Source organism: Papaver somniferum, chromosome 3, assembly GCF_003573695.1.
Source record: "Papaver somniferum cultivar HN1 chromosome 3, ASM357369v1, whole genome shotgun sequence".
Taxonomy (NCBI): Eukaryota; Viridiplantae; Streptophyta; class Magnoliopsida; order Ranunculales; family Papaveraceae; genus Papaver; species Papaver somniferum.
Window position 1 is genome coordinate 48,250,755 of NC_039360.1, and position 19,744 is coordinate 48,270,498.

The 19,744-nt window shown below is 36.6% G+C and overlaps 1 protein-coding gene across 5 annotated transcripts; it reads right to left on the reverse strand.

The window, feature by feature from the left end:
• Positions 1-6,341: 6,341 nt before the first annotated feature.
• On the reverse strand, positions 6,342-8,958 carry LOC113356093 (protein-S-isoprenylcysteine O-methyltransferase A-like). Of its 5 annotated transcripts, none has more exons than XM_026599109.1 (5): positions 8,669-8,958; positions 8,342-8,585; positions 7,278-7,444; positions 7,038-7,102; positions 6,342-6,941 (listed from the first exon to the last, which is right to left on the reverse strand). In XM_026599109.1, exons 1-4 carry the CDS (start codon positions 8,799-8,801, stop codon positions 7,080-7,082), a joined length of 567 nt encoding a protein of 188 aa, XP_026454894.1. In that variant the 5' UTR covers positions 8,802-8,958; the 3' UTR covers positions 6,342-6,941; positions 7,038-7,079. The 5 variants fall into 5 exon arrangements, with proteins under 5 accessions (XP_026454894.1, XP_026454892.1, XP_026454890.1 ...); XM_026599107.1 differs by having other exon boundaries at positions 7,038-7,105; XM_026599105.1 differs by lacking the exon at positions 7,038-7,102 and having other exon boundaries at positions 6,342-6,911; positions 7,316-7,444.
• Positions 8,959-19,744: the final 10,786 nt, after the last annotated feature.

The following is a 19,744-nucleotide window of genomic DNA, read 5'->3' on the forward strand; positions in this document are numbered from 1 at the left end:
CAATTGACTATTTAATTGAACTAGATCAAATGTTTGCTCTGTTGGAATGGAAAGTACATCATTCCCACGAGACATAAATTCTCTAAAGCATTTGGGATATATCTGGATGAGATGTAACATATATTCATTCTAAAGTAATTGAGTTGAATCCGACTTTTGTTACATAATAAGACCACACCACTTATTAAATCTCTCAAGACTCAATGTCTAAGCTTTGTAAAGGATAATCACATCTTGTTAAGTGCAAAGGGTATTCATGCGTGAACTATTACCTACCTTTTGGAAAACTGAGATGGAGTTGATTGCATCTATAAATTATTTCTATTAAATGTGGAAGGAAGCATATTCTTAGAAAAATAATATGTCAATCTAGTGAAATGCAAATCACTGGACTTGAACTATTGAATCCATTTTAACCCCAACAATCAATCGATTGGGATTGATTCATAAAGACTTTGACATAACCATAAGGCACATTGGTTGTGACACGATGTTCCGTTTTGAAAGTACTAACACGTACATCACTTCATTTGAGTGTACAAGACAATGAACTAGTAGAATGCGAAGTTACGACATCTATCACAATCAGTGATTTCTAAAGTTACTAGATTTTCACTTCCTCTCCCCATTATGCTTTAAAGTAAGAAAGCACGTCACTCATCTTATAAAGTCTTTCTTTAGTAAAACATGATTGAGACCATCCTGTTTTACTTAGATGCAAATGGAAAATAACTCATTTTTCAAAGAAATAAAGTGTTGTTGGTGAACATATATCCATGCAGAATGCAGACCATTCAAGTAATTTATGGATCTGGTGGATGATTCGATGCGTTGAATCAATTATTACTCACAACAAACGATGTGTTTAATTTGTGTAAAAACTCCTAGCACATATTACACAATGCAAAGTGCAAAGGCTCACCACCCTTGTTAATTCTAGAGAATTTACATCAAAAAGAATTGATGAATATTGCGTATTTAATAGGATCAATATAGAGCATCTTATACCCAATGGTCTCGCGGAGGCTACCATCAAAGGTTACAGATGGTGTCTAAGAATAGGTTATGCGTACCAACCTATATTTTATTGCTTTGGGGATATGCAATATTACACGCATCTTACTTAATTCGTTTTTAGAACCCAATATTAGTCAACCTTTTATGTGTACCAGTTGGTAACTGGATTTAAGCCTTACATTCGTGTTATTACGCATTTTTGGTTGCACTATATATGTGCCATTAAGAATCCACATCGTACTATGATGGGTCTTCAAAACTGTTAAGTATTTATGTTGGAAATGAGTTCCCAACAATTATCCGCACTTTAAAACTTTTGGCAGGAGATCCCTTACCGCTAGATTTGCGGGTTATCACTTTTATGAGACAGTCTTCCCGTCGTTAGGGGGAGATAAGAAAAAATATTTTCTAAGGGAACGACAAGAATTGTCGTGGTGTGTTCCCACTGTGTCTCATATTGATTCTTATACCCCACAAAATGTAAATGTGAAGTGACAAAGAATAATCGATTTTCAGAATGTATATTGATGTCGCTAAAGTGATAAGATCACACATACCAGCTGCAAACCTACCTGCAAGGTTACAAGTTCTCAATAAAGTATATACACCATAGACTAAGGGGTTGCAACTACACTCATTGGAAATGTGGTTGAGGCCGTGGCTCCATAAAGGAAGTTGCAAAGACCACTTGGTACGATCAATCCTCGCCTAGAAAGGAATTAGGTGAGTAAGGCACAACTTATTTATATCATCATAAATCATCTCATAAGATTGTCTCTGAATATGTCTATGAATCAAACTGGAGGACGCTCTGAAGTTTTAAATGATTCTAGAGAACAATGAAATCCTGACGGATTATGAGAACGCACATGAGTCAATGGAAGGATCATGTGTGCACAGTGATGATATAATCCATAAATAGTTGCTCCATAAGTAGAGCACAATGAGATAGAACCATGCTTTATTTTCATTAATTTCAAATAAATAGCATATTTGGCCAAACAATCAAGGTAGAACTTAGCTCTTTGGCAGATATACGGGTATTTGGTGTGGTAGTGCTAACCAACCAAGTGTAAAGCCTATGGGACATACATGATTATTTGTCATAGGAGCACGGTGGGAAGAATGAAGTCTCAAATCTAGTATCAAGACTCACCTAGTGGCGCGAGGTTTCTCACAAAGCCCTGGAATTGTCCTCTTATAATGAACGTTATAGCGTTCCGCTACTTAGTTAGCTTGGTAATTTCAAAAGGACTTGAAATACAGCATATGTATGTGGTTATTATGTATCTCTGAAAGAACCAAGAGATAGAATATATTTACAAAAGTACTTGATAGCCTTTTTTTCCCAAATCAAGTGACTCTAAACCACAGAGTGCGTTAACAGTTAGATAGAACGCTCGCTTATAGATTGAAGCAATCAGGCGGATGTGGTATACCCGTCTAAGTGACTATTTGATTTGGAGGGGATAGACAAGTAAGTTATTTGTACTTGCGTATTCACAAGAAAGTTCCTGATTTGCAATTGTATCTATCTATGTTGATGGTACAAACATGATGGGTACTCTTGATGTAATATGAGACCTTAAAAGCTATCTAAAATCCGAATTTGAGATGAAAAATCTGGGGAAAGCTCGACCGAATACTGAGCTTGTGGTATATTATTCCACCAGTTTGTATATGTTCATTGTCAGGCAATTTAACAAGTACATGCATCCTGCTAGCACTCTCATGATTAGTCGAGTTTCAAATGTACATAAATGACCAATTCGTCTAAAGGAAGATGACGAAGTTATTTCGGGAGATGAACTTTCCTTATCTAAGTATAATAGACGCATTATTGTACTTAACATAATGTACTCAGCCAAATGTTACATCCTCAGTGAACTTGTTAGCTTGATATAGCTCAGCGCCAACACAACGTCATTGGAATGGTATAGTGAATGTAATCATACTTAAAAGTAACCATTTCCATATATTTGTTTTATCCCTGCAAAGACATAAAAAGGAATGCTAATGAAAGTGCAATCCAAAAGTTGTTGATTATGAAGGAACAATAATCTCTTCTCCAACGAAAGTAATCAGGGGGAGATATGGTAGACTATTTTCTAAGTCACTACCAATATTCAGTTTCGAAAAATACATGACTAAAGGAACTGTCTGGAACAACTCTGAAAGTAATCAGGGGGTGATGCCGACATCAGGGGGAGGATCCAAGGATATGATGTCGACATATTTTACTTCGAAATTAAAGATGTGTTGTACTCTTTTTCCCTTCGATCGAGAATAGTTTTTCCCAAAGAGTTTTGTTACTCGACAAGGTTTTTCTTAGCGAGACAACACTAAAAGCATCAAGTATGTTGAACGTTGAATGCATAAAGATCACGTTGATATTACTGAAAATATCTGAATCAAAGAAGTGAAACGTGATAGTCTGTTAAGCAACATAACTTCCAGAATCAACAACAAGGTCATATAAACATTCAAGTCACCAAAGTAAAGTGTGATAAATTTCTTCTGACTGCATTAGACTAATGAAAATTGTCCGGCATCAGGGGGAGCATCTAATGGTTTGTTGAAATCTTTTCCTTCACCGAGGTTACTTTTTCCCACAGGGTTTTGTTGCTCGACAAGGTTTTTGATGAGACAACTACAAACACCGGGAAGTAATTTCCCAACTAAGGATATTGTATTTCCCACAAGGATTTCCTGCCTTAGGAGTTGTGAAGCAACTAATCAACTTCTACAGAACAAAGTGATCATCTGCAATAGATCACCTTTACTTGCATCTGTCATGTTGTATTCTTTTCCCTTCGTCAAAGTTTTATCCCACTGGGTTTTCCTCGTCAAGGTTTTAATGAGGCAACATATTCGAGTCCAACTATGTTCTAAGTTTGCTTAATATTGTACTCTTTTTCTTTAGTTCAGGTTTTGTCCATCTGGATTTCCATGGCGAAGTTTTAACGAGGCAATTAACTTAGACTCATCGATCTTTGAAGATAATATTGCATGTGATGAACTGCATGTAAAGTAACAGACAACATGTGAAGTACTACATGTGAAGAGTTGTACCAAGATTTTATCCCACTGGGTTTTTCCTTGTCAAAGTTTTAATGAGGCAATTGATTTTGACACAAGTCATCAAGGAGAGGACGACATTTGAAGAATTACATTCGAAGCACTGCGTATGAAGTTCTATTGGACCGCACAAGGGGGAGTGTTGTAGGGCCTATGGCCCATAGATGTGCGGCCCAGTTAGGTAGTTAGGGTTTTCCCATGGTTGTATATAAAGCATACTTTGTTATGTAATACGGTAGATGCCTATCAATAGAATTCCTCTTGTCATTTCTCATATTCTTTGTCTTCTCTCTGTTTTTCCCTCAAAAAGTTTTTAATTTTTGGTTTTATATTTTCTACAAATTTATTTTCAGTTTTTAATCCTCGTGATTCTAAGCCTGGTTTAATTGGGGGGCCCAAAAAACAATTAGGGGCCCTGACCAATTTATACCCACACCAAAAATTTTAGAGGGTTCTAAAAGGTGGTGAAAATACTATTTTACCCTTACTACTTAAAAACCAATTCATTTTCTAAAACCAAAATCAGAAAACTCTCCTCCTCTCCCTTTTTCTCCCACCCGATTTCTCCCCCTCTCCTCCATTAACGACAAAAAAAAAATCTTCGTCGATTGATAGAGAAAAAATTCTTCTACAAACATGGCTCGAACCAATGTTTGATAACCCTAAATTGGTAGAGAAAGCCAAATTGAAGATTAATTCAAAACCAAGGTTGCAGTATCAAGCCAGGAAGAATTAGAAGAAGAAATTGAAGAAGAAATTGAGTTCTGGAACCGATTTTTTTTAGTTACAGTCAAAGGGTCGTTACTCTGTATGATGTTATACCCTAACGACCCTAATGCTGCATATATACTATATGAAAAATCGTTAATCTGTATGATGTTCTAGTGAACGATCTTAATTCTGCTACTACAATTTTTACTCATAGATTTGGGTCGTTACCTCTGTAACCCAATCTATTGACGACCCTAATTCTGCTAAGAACAGCCTCTCTGTCTTAAAAATTGGTAGTGTCGTCAATAGATATAAGCGAGTCGTCATTGAACTTTTTTAGTTTAGATTAGAGTCGTTACCATATATAGTAACAGATGACGACCCCATAACATTTGTAGGAGTCGTTACACCATATTACTATGACACCTAACGACCCTTCATAACATTTGCAATAGCTAGATAGGATCGTCATTTCATATGACTACAAATATGACGACCCTAAGTGTTACATTTTACAGAGAGTTTTGGTTTTAGAGTCGTTCCTTTGTTAACCAAAAAACATAACGACTTTGGTTGACGTAGCTAAGAAGGGTCGTCAATCTGTATCACACTACACTAACGATTTTTCATAACCTGAAAAGTTGCAGGTTTGAGTCGTTTTTGGTAGTGCCAATATATTGACGACCTCATAGAGTCGTTTGGGTATACACCCCCCGACTCTGACGACCCTTACACTGAGTTGTTCCATGGTGGGGATGATTTGACCACTTGGAGCAACAAACACACAAATCGAAGGGTATAAGATGTTTACCTGATTATTTTGAGCTTGGGGTTCCTCATTTTGAGGGGTGGTTCCTTCATTTCGAGCAATGGGATCTTCATTTGCACCAATATTGATGGCTTCCTCTATTAACATCTCTTCATAAAACATCCAATCCATAAGATTAGTTGAGACAATCTCACCTTCAACACAATCATGTTTGTTATTTGAAGCTTCACCAACATCATTTCCTCAACTACAATCACTCATTTCTAAAAACCCTAACTTTTCCTACAATAACTCTTCTTCTTCTCAACATACAAAAACACTTCTTTTTTCCCCCAAAATTTTTAACTCTTAAATCTGATTTTAACTTAAATAAACTAATTAACATAACTTAACTAATCATTAACACTAATGATTTAGGGGTAGTTTAGCCATTTCAAAAAAATGGGATAAGGGATAACCCATATTTATTATTTCATAACCCTTTTTGTCTTGTAGTGCAGGTCCCCTAATTGTTTATAGGGCCCCAATTAAGCTAGGATTCTAAGGTCTATGATCAAATAACGTAGAAGGAATATCGACCGTATGATGTTCCTAGAGTGGGTTTAGTTTTAAGATTAATGGTGAGAGATTTTGAAGTGCAAAGTAATCAGAGGGCTAGCCCCGGTCGCCCTCCCCCTCCACAAGCCTAATTTTTCCCTTTTTTAACCAAATATTGAGGTTGACTCACAATATGCTTTAGATAGAATTTGATATGCTGCTAGTGGTATAGTTACATTCATCACATTTTTATAAATTAATTGGAAGGAGGATATCCAAATCAGACCTAAAGCAGTGGAGTCCAATGTTCTTACATAAGAGTGTACAAAAGTAAAGCAGTGCACAGACCATGGTGCTTACAATACAAACGGCTTTCAATAACAGCCAGATGGTATGACTATACAAAAACAGTGGCAAACCACTATGTAAGAGCACTACCTTCAAAGCGAGAAAAAAAAGAAAAAAAAAACAAGTTGTAAAAATAATTGAAAAATCTGGGCCCCAAAAAATTGAGGCTGTAACCAACAGCCTAGCTGGCCTAGTCTACAAGACGGCTCTGATATAGACTCCGCCACAAAAATGAGTATTAGGGCTCGTTCAGCTAGTGGCAAACTATGAAAAGGCTCTGATGAGGACTCTGCCACATAAATGAGTATTGAGGCTCGATCAGCTAGTGGCGAATGCAAACACAAATATTGTGAAGTCTCTTCACTTAATGAATGGCACACCAGATGGAACTCGACTTGAATATTCCTCATATTGCGATCCAAAAAATTGCCTCAAGAAAAACTCCTCATATCTGAATTCTTCGAGTTAAAAAGAAACACAGCTGGAAAATTAAAACAGCAATAAAAGTTCAATAACCAACTTCAAATGATTTAACCTATTGAATCATTGGGTTTTGAATGAGGATGGGAAGAATTACGTTCAAGTGTTCGACTATCCATATCCAATGGTGTCTATCCAATTACCAATGTAAAATTGGTTCTTCTTCTCCATGAAAACAACTTAATAGTTAACATCTTGGGGAAATAATATTAAATTGGAAATCATATTATACCTGAAACTAGCATAATTAATGTTACCTTAACACAAGATGATCATAAAATCTCTTATTAACAGGTAGTAAGATTTTAATAGGTATGATACTTATCTTAGTACTTACTACTTAGTACGTTCAAATGAAAAAGGATTGTAGGATACGGGATTCGCGTCGAGAAAAATCGCCAGGTAACAAGCATGAACGCCAATGTGCAGAAGGGATTACAGAGCATAATCTGAGTAGCAGTTGCCCAGATGAAAAACCCACAATATCCTGGATGACGAACGAGCCTGTTATTCACATCAAATAAAAGTTACCATTAATGCCTTTTAACCTAAAGGTGAAAGATTTTGCAAACTTTTACTCTAGGATGAAGGAAGAAATATTACAGGCCAAAAGCATGTAGCTAAGCATCTTTGTCTCTTTGTTTTGACTCTACACGGATGGTTTGAACACAGTGTTTCTTTATCACGCCATTTGACTGCAGTGTGAATATACCACTAGGATTAAGCGTTAAGAATATACAGCTTGAGTTACCCCTTTGTTCCTACTGGCAATAGGCCTATAACAACTAATGCAGTTGCAGTGCGTGAAGATACCTTTATTATATTTCTTCACTGAACATAACAAAACAGGAGACGGAGCAACAGAACCCAATCCAGAAATAACAGATACTTAAATTTCAAGGGTAACGGTGTCCCCAAGAAATTCTGTTTTGATTAGAAAGTAGAAATATTGTAGCAACAGAGAGACCCCTTATAAAACACTGATTTACAAGCCTGAATCTACGCTAGAATCATAGACGGTTAGCTCTTCAAGTTACTTTAAGACACGCATGACAGTCAAATTAACACTAGGACCAAAAGAATATTTTATAACAAAGAAACAACGCTGAAGTTCTACACCTCAATTGTGCCGCATGACCTGGTTAACCAGTGTTTATTGAGGTAGTATTATCAATAGCAACAATTTCAACTTGCGCCTAAAATGATCTAAAGCTGCATAACCTAAACTGATGGCATGGTCACTGCGGATTGTAATTAACAAAATCGGTTTGTTAGCAAGAAAACACAAAATGTCTTCACCCAATTCTAATGTTTCATTCATCTGCCTACAAATTAAGCATATGGAACACTGCCTATGTGATACTAATGATATACAAAGACATAGATGAGTACTGAACTTACCGATAGATTCCATAAGTAACCAATTCATGATGGTCCTCATGATAGATCTTGATCAAATGTGTAAAAGCACGACCAGCTGTTATAATTGCGACTTTCCGAATTATCTCCCCAATTACCACCATAATAAGGCCAATATTGCTAATCCACCAATGCTCTTTCAATTGTGGAAATAAAGCAATTTCAAACAAGTACTCCAGTATACAACATCCCATTGCCATCACATACTGCTTGCTGATCAAAAGAGCTACAAAATTTCAACAACAAGATCATCAGAAAATTTTAAGTGATACAGAAAATTTAATAAAGGGTGGGTGGAAAATTACATACAGCTTAGAGGGACATTGAATTTTCCATGGAAAATTATAGCTAACACATATTCAGAACTGTGAAAGAAAAAGATCGCCAAGAACATTTGAGATAATTGTCTCCAAGCTGTATCGCTGCTTAGAATCTCTTCCATCTTCTTCTCTATTATTATCCAAATTTTCTCCGTAGTGAAATTCTAGGGTTACAAATCGAAAAAAAAATATTGTGTGAGAGAGATGTTTTCTGTAATTTGAAGATTCTCCAGAAATAAAATGTGAAACCCTAGTTTGATTCTTAGCTTCAAAGTGACACTATTGTGTACAGAGTTTATGGATACTTCCGCACCAATTTCATGACACCTGATGCAATTACAAGCCCATCCGTCCAGGAGTCAGCACGGTCCACTAGCTAGGAGGCACTAAAAAACCTCGCATTTTTAGGGGCAACCCAAAAGGAATTAGGGGCGACTTTTTTATTCCCAACCTATACACTACGTTAAGGGATGTCTAAAAAAGCGGAGAATACATTAATGCCCTTACATAATCGGAAGCTACACTGTACCCGATTGTAAATACCTAATCGAAAGGTTATTAACTAGATTACACTACCGATTAAGTTCGTTTATGTGCCAAACTCGTATCTGGCTTCTATAACAATCGGGAGTAACAAGATCCTCAAGAGACTACCGATTGTTAAAGTATAGAAATTAGAAATCTTTAGATTTTTTCAATGGTGAAATTTGGGGCTCCTATATAATCAGACGAATTAAAACCTGTCTAAGCTAACGATTTGGGGCTTCCCATAATCGGACAGTTACGAGTAATACCTCCGATTATGATAGATTTCAAATTCATTAAATGAAGGATTTTAGAAGAAAACTTATTTTGGGGCAACCTATAATCGGAAGTTTATGTAATCCATATACCTTCCGATTATGACTACATCCAAAACACGAACCAAATGGATATGGTCGGCTCTGTACCCTCGAAACCTATGGAATTTGGCAGTGGTTCGGTTTGGGTCTTCCTATAATCGGTAGGTATATAAGTAACAAACCCTAACGATTTTGGGCTACTCAACAATCGGTAGTTTATGATGTGGTAATGCCTACCGATTATTAACCGTTTGACAGATAAAACCAAAGTCAACCTAAATTCATTTCATTTCATTTCGTTTCTTTTCAACTTCAACTTCAACTTCAACTTCAACTCCTCTTCTCCTCTTTCCTTCCGATTGCAGAGAGGAAAACTCTCTCCCTCTCCTCGCTATACATCGTTAATCGTCGAATTGAATCATCGTCGATTATTCTCTATAAAGATGAAAGAAAAGGAACCCCAGAAGGCTAAAACCAAAAACGTTTGTCGCGGTAAGGATCCAAACATTGGATTGCATGCCCGTAATAAAGAGGTTTTAACTCACGAACCCGAAGAACGCGAAGAACGCGAAGAAGATGCGGCCCCTGATGTAGGCGATACTCAAAGCCAAACTCTCCAGCAACTTGAAATGGCGCCTATTAGGTAAGATTCTACCATTAATTTGCTTTATATTGCTTCAATTCGTCGAATCCATGATTTTTTTTAGGGTTTTCGGTTATTACCCGTATTCGGTAGGTTAGTAATGGTTTTAAACTCCCGATTGTTGTCGATTTCTTCATTTCACAAGAACATTCGTTATGTTCGGGTGCTAAATATTTAGGTTGCCTACCGATTATTGAACATTTTTCATTACTAAGGCCTAAATCGATCATAATCGGAATGTAATTGTGTTTTTGACTTCCGAATATATGAGGGAAGAACAAGTATTAGAGACGTATTAAGCGGTTGATATGTTGTGTAATTTGCTTCCGATTGTTTAGGCTGAACCATATTAGTAGTTTCTGGACACAAAGTGATGCATATTCGGTAGACATTAGTTTTGTGAGACTTCCGATTGAGATTTATCGGAAGGTTATACTTTTGATTACTTTCGATTATTCCTATTCGGAAGGTTGTGTTGAAATTTAGTTTTTGATTATTTGGTGTAGATACACATACTCGAACACCAAAAATTTCTTTTATTTCCTATTATTTGTATTCGGTAGGGTTTAGTGAACTAGGGATTCCGATTGTTCGTAATCGGAAGCTAGTGGTTTACTCAACCAATCGAATATGGATATTCGGGAACGGTGTATTTAGATTAACTTCCGATTATATAGTTTACTAACCTATTGTACTTTCTTCGCGTTGTTTAGGGATAAGCGAGGTAGAAAAGTCGAAGATGCAATTGTCTCAGATAGTGTAAGGAAGCAAAGACGTCAGAACTTGACAGCTAGTGCAAGCAGATTTAGGACTGCTAAAGCCGCTTCAAGTGCTCAAGATGGAACTCAACAAGCAAGTCAAGAAGGTTTTCAACCAAGTGCTCCACAATCACAAGCAGAAATTCAACTAGAAGCACCCGAAGATAGAGTACCAGAAGTAGGACAACCTAGTGGTGCGCAAGAAGAAGGAGAAGACGAAAAGAAAAATCCTCCTCGAAAGAAAGCGAAACACCTTGTCCCAAATGAACTGAAGGTGAAGGATATTCCAAAAGGTGTAATCCTTGGGCTGCCGGAGGATGGAGGACAATTGTTATTTGGATACGAAGACTCCTGGGCCAAAGAAATATATGAAACTGAGGTAATGATCGTATCCATTTTATTTACCTATTATGTTTTTCTTCGTAATACTTTAGGTTATTCTAAATTTTTTTGTAACTTGTCATGTGTTTAATAGTATCATTCTGATGCGGTTCGGTTGCTCAAAGCGACCGCCGCACCAACTAAAATGCTGGATTGGCCTTTGAAGGATGAACGTGAAAGGTTTAAGACCATTATTGCAAATTCAGGGTTGGCTGATGCTGCGGAGAACTCAATGTTGGAACATGACCGGGTGGCTATATTGGCGTTTGTGGAGAGACTTTATCCTGAGACCGACACCTTCCATATGTCGTTTGGGGAGATGACGATTACCCCAGATGATGTTGTGCGGATTGTTAGACTCCCTGTCCATGAAAAAGGTGTTAGGGATGAGTTCACAAAGCAGTTGGAATGGACCAAACTTTATGATCTAACTAAAAAGTGTTTGGGTTGGGATGAAGAAACATCTACAACTGAGTTCAAGAGATGCATGAAGTATAGAACTAGATAGTTCAACATTAGTACTCTGATGGATATGTTCAAGGGAACCAAGGAAAAATAAGAGAAAGGACCTTTAACCGATGAGTAAGTCAGCCACGCGGCCACCGCATATCTCCTATGTGTATTGGGATGTGTCATTTTCCCCAATACCAATGGCAATCGGGTAGACGCCAACCTTTTAAAACTTCTGGATCCTCTCGACAAAGTGCATGAGTACTCTTGGGGCACGACATGCCATGCGTGGTTGATGGAAGAGTTGATAAAGGCGTCGAGGGTTGGAATTATCCAAGTGGTCGGGAACGTGAGTCTATTACAGGTATTGTTTATTAACTCTACATAGTTGTTGTTGTTTTTTTTTTTGGTTTTTCTACCATCGAAGATTCAATTGCCTAATACTTGTAAAAATGACAATATATGCATGGATCTACGATCACTTCCCTATCTTGAAATTGGCCGTTGAAAACCCGGCGTGGAAGAAAGGCGATCCTAGAGGAACAAAATACGTCTTCGATGACAACCATTCTAGGACGAAGGAGCAGCAGCTGATTCGTTTGAGGGAGGTTTTGGACTCACTGACAGCCCAAGACTTATGATTTGATCCGTACAAGGAAGACCGAGTTGGTGGACATATCGCGGGTCGATCCGATTTGGCCCTTTATTTTGGACCGTTGTGGCACCCCACAGGATATGTGATGTACAATGCCTCAAGGGTGATGCGACAACACGGTTTTGTACAAGGTATACTAAAGGAGGAAATCCATGGAAATTTCTATTTGGTTATGGAGGAGTGCACGTCTGATAAGGATTCTATCACGGTCGTTCACAAGAATAAACCATCCTGTACATTGCATTGGGATAGAAGGGCGCATTACTTGATCAACCTAGGAAGGCCAGCCAACAAAGGTTTTGAAAATTCTCCCAACTATATGGAATGGTACCTGAGTGTTTCTCACATTCGTGTAATCCGTGATCTTAAACCAAAGCCAGCTTCGTACAAGAGTATCCTCAAAGACAAAGTTGTGGGTTATGAAAGATTGGTACGTATTTTTTTCTTAGTTTAGTTTGATATTATGGGTCAAAATAGAGTAATAACCATTTGATGGTATGCTATGTTTTAAAACAGAAGGGAATGTTCAAGAGTTTTTCCAAATGGTGCACTAATTGCATAAAAGCCGGAGATCCTGTGCCACTTGATAAGATAAGAAAGCACTAGGAGTTGATTGATAACATTGACAATGAAGATTATGCATCTCAGTTTGGGGAAAAATCCAAGCCACCTAAAAAGATTGTGAAAAAAGAACTCGGGCGTCATCGAGCACTCAAGTTGATGAAACCAATAATAATGTTGGTCCAACTCGTCGCGAAGTCAAAGGAAAGAAGAAATAGTAAACTCTCGATGTTGTAAACTCTCGATGTTTTCGTTCACTTTATGAATAACTTTGTTTATGTCGGATTGTGTCGTTTTCAAACAATGTGTCGGATTTTTAGTTGTTACGTTATGTTTATGGATTGTGAATGGTTCCTTGTATGGATTATGAATGATTATGTTGCTATGTTTATGCATTTAACGATGACTCGCAAGCGAATCACATGAATAGACATGAAACTGTTGAATTTTGGAACACAATCGGAAGCTAAGTTTATATATTAACCTACCGATTCTGGGGATTTTGCATTTTTTGGTCAGAATCAGAAGCTTTTTATATTATTAACCTACCGATTCTGGGGATTTTTCAAAATATTTTGTCATAATCGGAGTTTTTTAATATACTTTGCCTTCCGATTTTTCAGTGTAAAAAAACTTTGTTTCCTGGAACCAAACAACACCATAATCGGGAGGTATATGTGCACCTTGACTTCCGAATAATAATAATCGGTAGGTTTAGTTTTTATTACCCTATCGATTATTATATGTAAAAAAACTTTGTTTCCTGGAACCAAACAACACCACAATCGGAATGCAAATGTGCACCTTGACTTCCGAATAATAATAGTCGGTAGGTTTAGTTTTTATTACCCTCTCGATTATTCTATGTAAAAAAACTGTTTGCTGGAACCAAACAACACCGTAATCGGAAAGAAAGATGACTCATAACATAACCGAATATTACAATCGGTAGGTTGTTTAACAAAATAATCTACCGATTTCGTATAATAGACTAGTTTTTATATTAATAATACTCCGATTACATCCATTACATAAAGTTCAAACGAACTTAACCTTACAATTTCGTCAAAAGCACCAAAATCCATACTCCTAATTGACCATAAAAGTATTAAACCAGATCATAACTTCCAGTGACCATAGAAATTGTCCCTCTTGATTTTGTAGCATCCTTCATGTTCAAATCGTTTCCCGTAGAGGTCCACATACCGGCGATCCGCAAGATTTCTCTGAAATTACGAATGAGTAACAAGTTAATACTAACTTTTGTTAATGTGAGTTGGAGTTACAGAGATACTTACTCGTTTTTTATACGTCCATCAACGAAAAGCGTTCCTAACAAACCGTTCCTCATCTTCAAGTTTGTCAATCTCATTATCGAGCGCATTCTTTCTCATCTTAATGTCATTGGATGATCTTCGAATTCGATTACCATCTAAGGCCTCAAATACCATTAAGATACGGTTCCATATATGCTTTTCGGATTCCGATTTGTGGAGCTTGTGAACACGATCATGATCAGTTACCACAAACCACGCTCTACAAATAGCACAATCTTCTTCTTCGGCAAAAGCAATATCCATGTTTTTTGTTATGAAAATTAAAACTGAAGAGAGGAAAGAGTTTGGTGCAATTGGGGTGATAGATATGAGTTTCTTTATATAGGTTTAGGGTCCAACGGCTCTTTTTGTTTTTCCCAAAAACTCCAACGGCTAATTTGACGAAAGTTGAATGTAAAGAAACCAATAATCGGTAGGTATTGTATTTAGCATATCTACTGATTATGGTAGCTTTGAAAATTTTAATTTGGGGCAACTTATGATCGGTAGGTTTTGTAATATATTTAACTCCCGATTAACGCTGCATCCAAAACACGAACCAAGTGGTTATGGCTGGCTGTGTACACTCAAAACCTATGGAATATGACAAGGGTTCGATCTGTGGCTCCTTATAATCGGTAGGTTGTTAAGTTGTATTCCCTTCCGATCATAGCAGGTTTAAAAATTCAATACATGAAGGATTTTAGAAAAAACTCATTTTGGGGCAACTTATAATCGATAGGTTTTGTAATATATTTAACTCTCTATTAACGCTGCATCCAAAACACGAACCAAGTGGTTATGGATGGCTGTGTACACTCAAAACCTATGGAATATGGCAAGGGTTCGATCTGTGTCTCCTTATAATCGGTAGGTTGTTAAGTTGTATTCCCTTCCGATTATAGCAGGTTTCAAAATTCAATACATTAAGGATTTTAGAAAAAACTCATTTTGGGGCAACTCATAATCGGTAGGTTTTGTAATATATTTAACTCCCGATTAACGTTGCGTCTAAAACACGAACCAAGTGGTTATGGCTGGCTGTGTACACTCAAAACCTATGGAATATGACAAGGGTTCGATCTGTGGCTCCTTATAATCGGTAGGTTGTTAAGTTGTATTCCCTTCCGATTATAGCAGGTTTCAAAATTCAATGCATGAAGGATTTTAGAAAAAACTCATTTTGGGGCAACTTATAATCGGTAGGTTTTGTAATATATTTAACTCCCGATTAACGCTGCTTCCAAAACACGAACCAAGTGGTTATGGCTGGCTGTGTACACTCAAAACATATGGAATATGGCAAGGGTTCGATCTGTGGCTTCTTATAATCGGTAGGTTGTTAAGTTGTATTCCCTTCCGATCATAGCAGGTTTCAAAATTCAATACATGAAGGATTTTAGAAAAAAACTCATTTTTGGGCAACTTATAATCGGTAGGTTTTGTAATATATTTAACTCCCGATTAACGATGAGTCCAAAACACGATCCAAGTGGTTATGGATGGCTGTGTACACTGAAAACCTATGGAATATGGCAAGGGTTCGATCTGTGGCTCCTTATAATCGGTAGGTTGTTAAGTTGTATTCCCTTCCGATTATAGCAGGTTTCAAATTCAATACATGAATGATTTTAAAAAAAACTCATTGTGGGGCAACTTATAATCGGTAGGTTTTATAATTTATTTAACTCCTGATTAACGCAGCATCCAAAACACGAACCAAGTGGTTATGGCTGGCTGTGTACACTCAAAACCTATGGAATATGGCAAGGGTTCGATCTGTGGCTCCTTATGATCGGTAGGTTATTAAGTTGTATTCCCTTCCGATTATAGCAGGTTTCAAAATTCAATACATGAAGGATTTTAGAAAAAACTCATTTTGGGGCAACTTATAATCGGTAGTCATATAAGTTGGATAACCTACCGATTATAAAAGGGATTATTAGCCGAAGTATCTACACTATAATCGGTAGGTATAGTTTCAATTCAACCTACCGATTCACCTCTAAACTACCGATTATGGTGTAGGCTCCCGATTATATGAGGGCATATTGGCCATTTCGAAAAATCAGAGATAAGGGGTAGTTTATAATTACGTTTGGGTGACCTTTTTTGTCTTTTAGTGTCGCCCCTAATTCCTTTTGGGTCGCCCCTAAAAATTCCAGGCTAAAAAAGGGTTAGGTCATGGAATTTTACTCAACAATAGTTCGATTTCAAAGGCATTTTCTTTGAGTTTAGCCTCTAGCGAAATAATTTTCAAATTACTTCGGCTTGTTCTTCAAGAAGAATTTTTGTCCTAGAATCTCGTTCAAAAGTCTTACCAATGAGAGTATTGACTTTGTGTTTCAGCCGATTGACCTCAGAAGATTGAAATCCTACATGTTTTAAAATCTTTGTACTTTCTTTGGCTGCTTCCCATTCTAATTCAGAGTCAAACTCATTAGTAAGATAATAGGGATAACACTCATCAATATTTAACTATTTTATGGGAACAGAGTGTTCATCTTATGAGAGTTTGAAAATTCAGACTCTTTTACAGAATCCATAATAACGGTGTTTTCCAAATTGGTGGTACGTTAATCAGAGATTTCGTATCTGTCCATATAGTCAGATTGCTTCAAAAACAGACTTATTATGTCTTCCGCGTGTTTGCTTGCTCTGATACCAATTGGAAATGCGGGGGTACCAAAATAAACCACCAAATTTTTATTAGGCAACTTATATGGACTAAACTCAAATACAATTCCGAGAGTTACAACTTAATGAATCTCTATCAGGAATTATATTAAGAGTGTATATCTCTTGCTCTCATAATCAATATGTAAACAGAGACAAGTCCGTGAACCTGATTATGCCATGAGAGTACTTGGATGATTCCAAAGATCAATATCAAAGATCAATCAAGTCGTATCCAACAATTATGATGGATGTATCTACTTTGATTGATTTACGTACTACCTGTGATATTTCAATTATAAAGAAAAACAATATAATGCGAAAAAAGAAATAACACATACACCAAAAAAATTGTTAACGAAGAAACCACAAATGTAGAAAAACCCCAGGACCTAGTCCAGACTCTAGCATACTATCAAAACTTTGGACTGGAATGTAGTTGAGACTGAATCCACCGTCATAGTAATTCAGTTACAGTTGCACTCTTTACGCCTCTTGAATCTCGCAAGACTCTGCGCAATTTATTCCCTTAGATGATGTCCTTTACAGCCTAAGAGTTGCTTCAACTCAATTGAAGACTTTAAACCAATCTTCCTCGCATAGATAAGCCTATATGTGATTTCTGTTTTGATCAAAAGATCAAGGTGAGATAGGAAATCGTTTGCAATATACAAAGTCTAGCAAACCTCAAAATATGGTACTTACGACTCCCGAAGAGAAGCCTAGATTATTATTCACCTCACAAGTAAAACCTACTCTGATTTCAACAAATAATCGTTATAGAGGAATATATTTGTGGAATCATAAAGTCTGAGACTAAAAACTTTGCGATTTTTATCAATCTTGTCTGATCGGAGTGAGACTCAACTATCAGTAGGAAGATCAGGATGCATGACTATCAAGATAGAGATATTCAGACCTGGCTTCACGAATCCCTAAGCGAATTCTTTTTAGTCGCCAAACCTAAAAAGGTTTAAATGAGAGGACGACTCTAGTTTACAACTAGGACACACAAGAAAAGTGTCGGGGATTCAAAGATCCCAGTTGCTTGAGGTTTTCCTTATACAGACTTTAAAAATCAAAGGTTGCTTTAGATTTAAGCCAAGGTAGCTTTGGAATCAAGCAATCAATATCCACCGTTAGATGAATCTTTGATTTGAGATTAACACAACACAATATACACTCTGGTTATGATGATCCGTAACTGAACCGCGTATAATGACTTGTTCATGAAAGGTTGGCCGAAACTAGCCATACGAACTATATGCTTAATCATTTTCATATAACACTTTAAGACTTTAATCTTGAGTCACAACAATAGGTTATAATGTGATCAAATATGTCTAGATATATTTATTGAGAGTCATTCAATCATAGATTTAATTCTGATGCATCTGAAAATATTCGACTGGTAAGTATGTGTACTTGGTATGTATATTTACTTTTCAGTTCGTAAGTTATTTTGTTACGGCACGTGTACCGGGTTTGTATGCCCTTAAGACAAAGTTCAGGAGTCTACAAAACTTTTTCGGTATGCGTACTAGGTATGTGTACCATCCTGAGTTCATGAGTCAACAGAACTTTTTGGTTTGCATACTCGGTATGTGTACCAAAATTCATAGTCGAACTATAGCTACGCCGACACGTGTACTGGGTACATGCACTGCGGCTCCGGACCTATAACAGTTGCTCCAGTATATAAGTTGGTACGTGTACTGTCATGTACCCAGATTTACAGTAGTTTTATATCTCTCTAATAATCAATTTGAAACATTCTCGAATAACATCAATGACACATATCACTGTTCCAGACTATTTTCAAATGATTAAATTGAATCACGATTTAGGTCATAAACAATAAATTGTTCTTAACCAAATTCATCAAGTATGAACAAATGTTCTTAAGCTTAATCAACATATTTCGAGAATAATTAACAAGATAAACATGACTCGAATTTTTTTGTGTGCATGTAAAGTCCGCTTTAGTCATGCGACTTAGTCTCATAGATACAAAGGTAAAAACTTGAGTAATAGGTGGTTCAGTCTTCACTTACCTTTTGTTGATGAAGTTCTCCAAAATCTTTGGTTGATCTTCGCCTTCAAACGGTAGATTGCAGTGATGTTTGGTACTCAACTACACACTTCTATCCTAATCCGAGACTTGACTAAATATAGACTAGAAATCAAGAAATAGTTTTGATCAACTAAATTTAAAAACAAACTTGAGATATCAATACTTGTGAGTTCGACCGAGCAATGCTCTAACATGTAGTTACTATTTTGGTAAAATAGATGGATGTGTGTTATGTAATTAGTTGTCGACTATGAGTGACGTAGGTTTAATAGTTGGAATACATTTGGTATTTTCCAAATTCATAACTAAACGTTCACTGCATATCTTAAGGATTTTCGAAATTGGTAATACCTTGTCTTCCAATCAACCCCTGGTCATAACAATATGAATAGTGAAGCTTGTATTCTTATAAACTCATCAGTTGACACATAAGTTAAGTTATTGTGTGGGAAGACAACTTGTTAACAAATATTTAGAGTAATCTAATTAGGTGAAAACATCTTGAGCTACCTTCGTTTAAAGTATTCTTTTGGATCAAGAAGTTTTTAGTAGTACCGTTGGTGGGAAACTTAATCGTATTGTTATTTTAGTTTTTCGATTAATTGATTTGATTAAGAACTGACGATATATAAGGCCACTCATTGTTTGAGGATTTGACTATTATAGATTTAGTGATTCAAGATATGTAGAAAGAATTGTTGATCAGTCA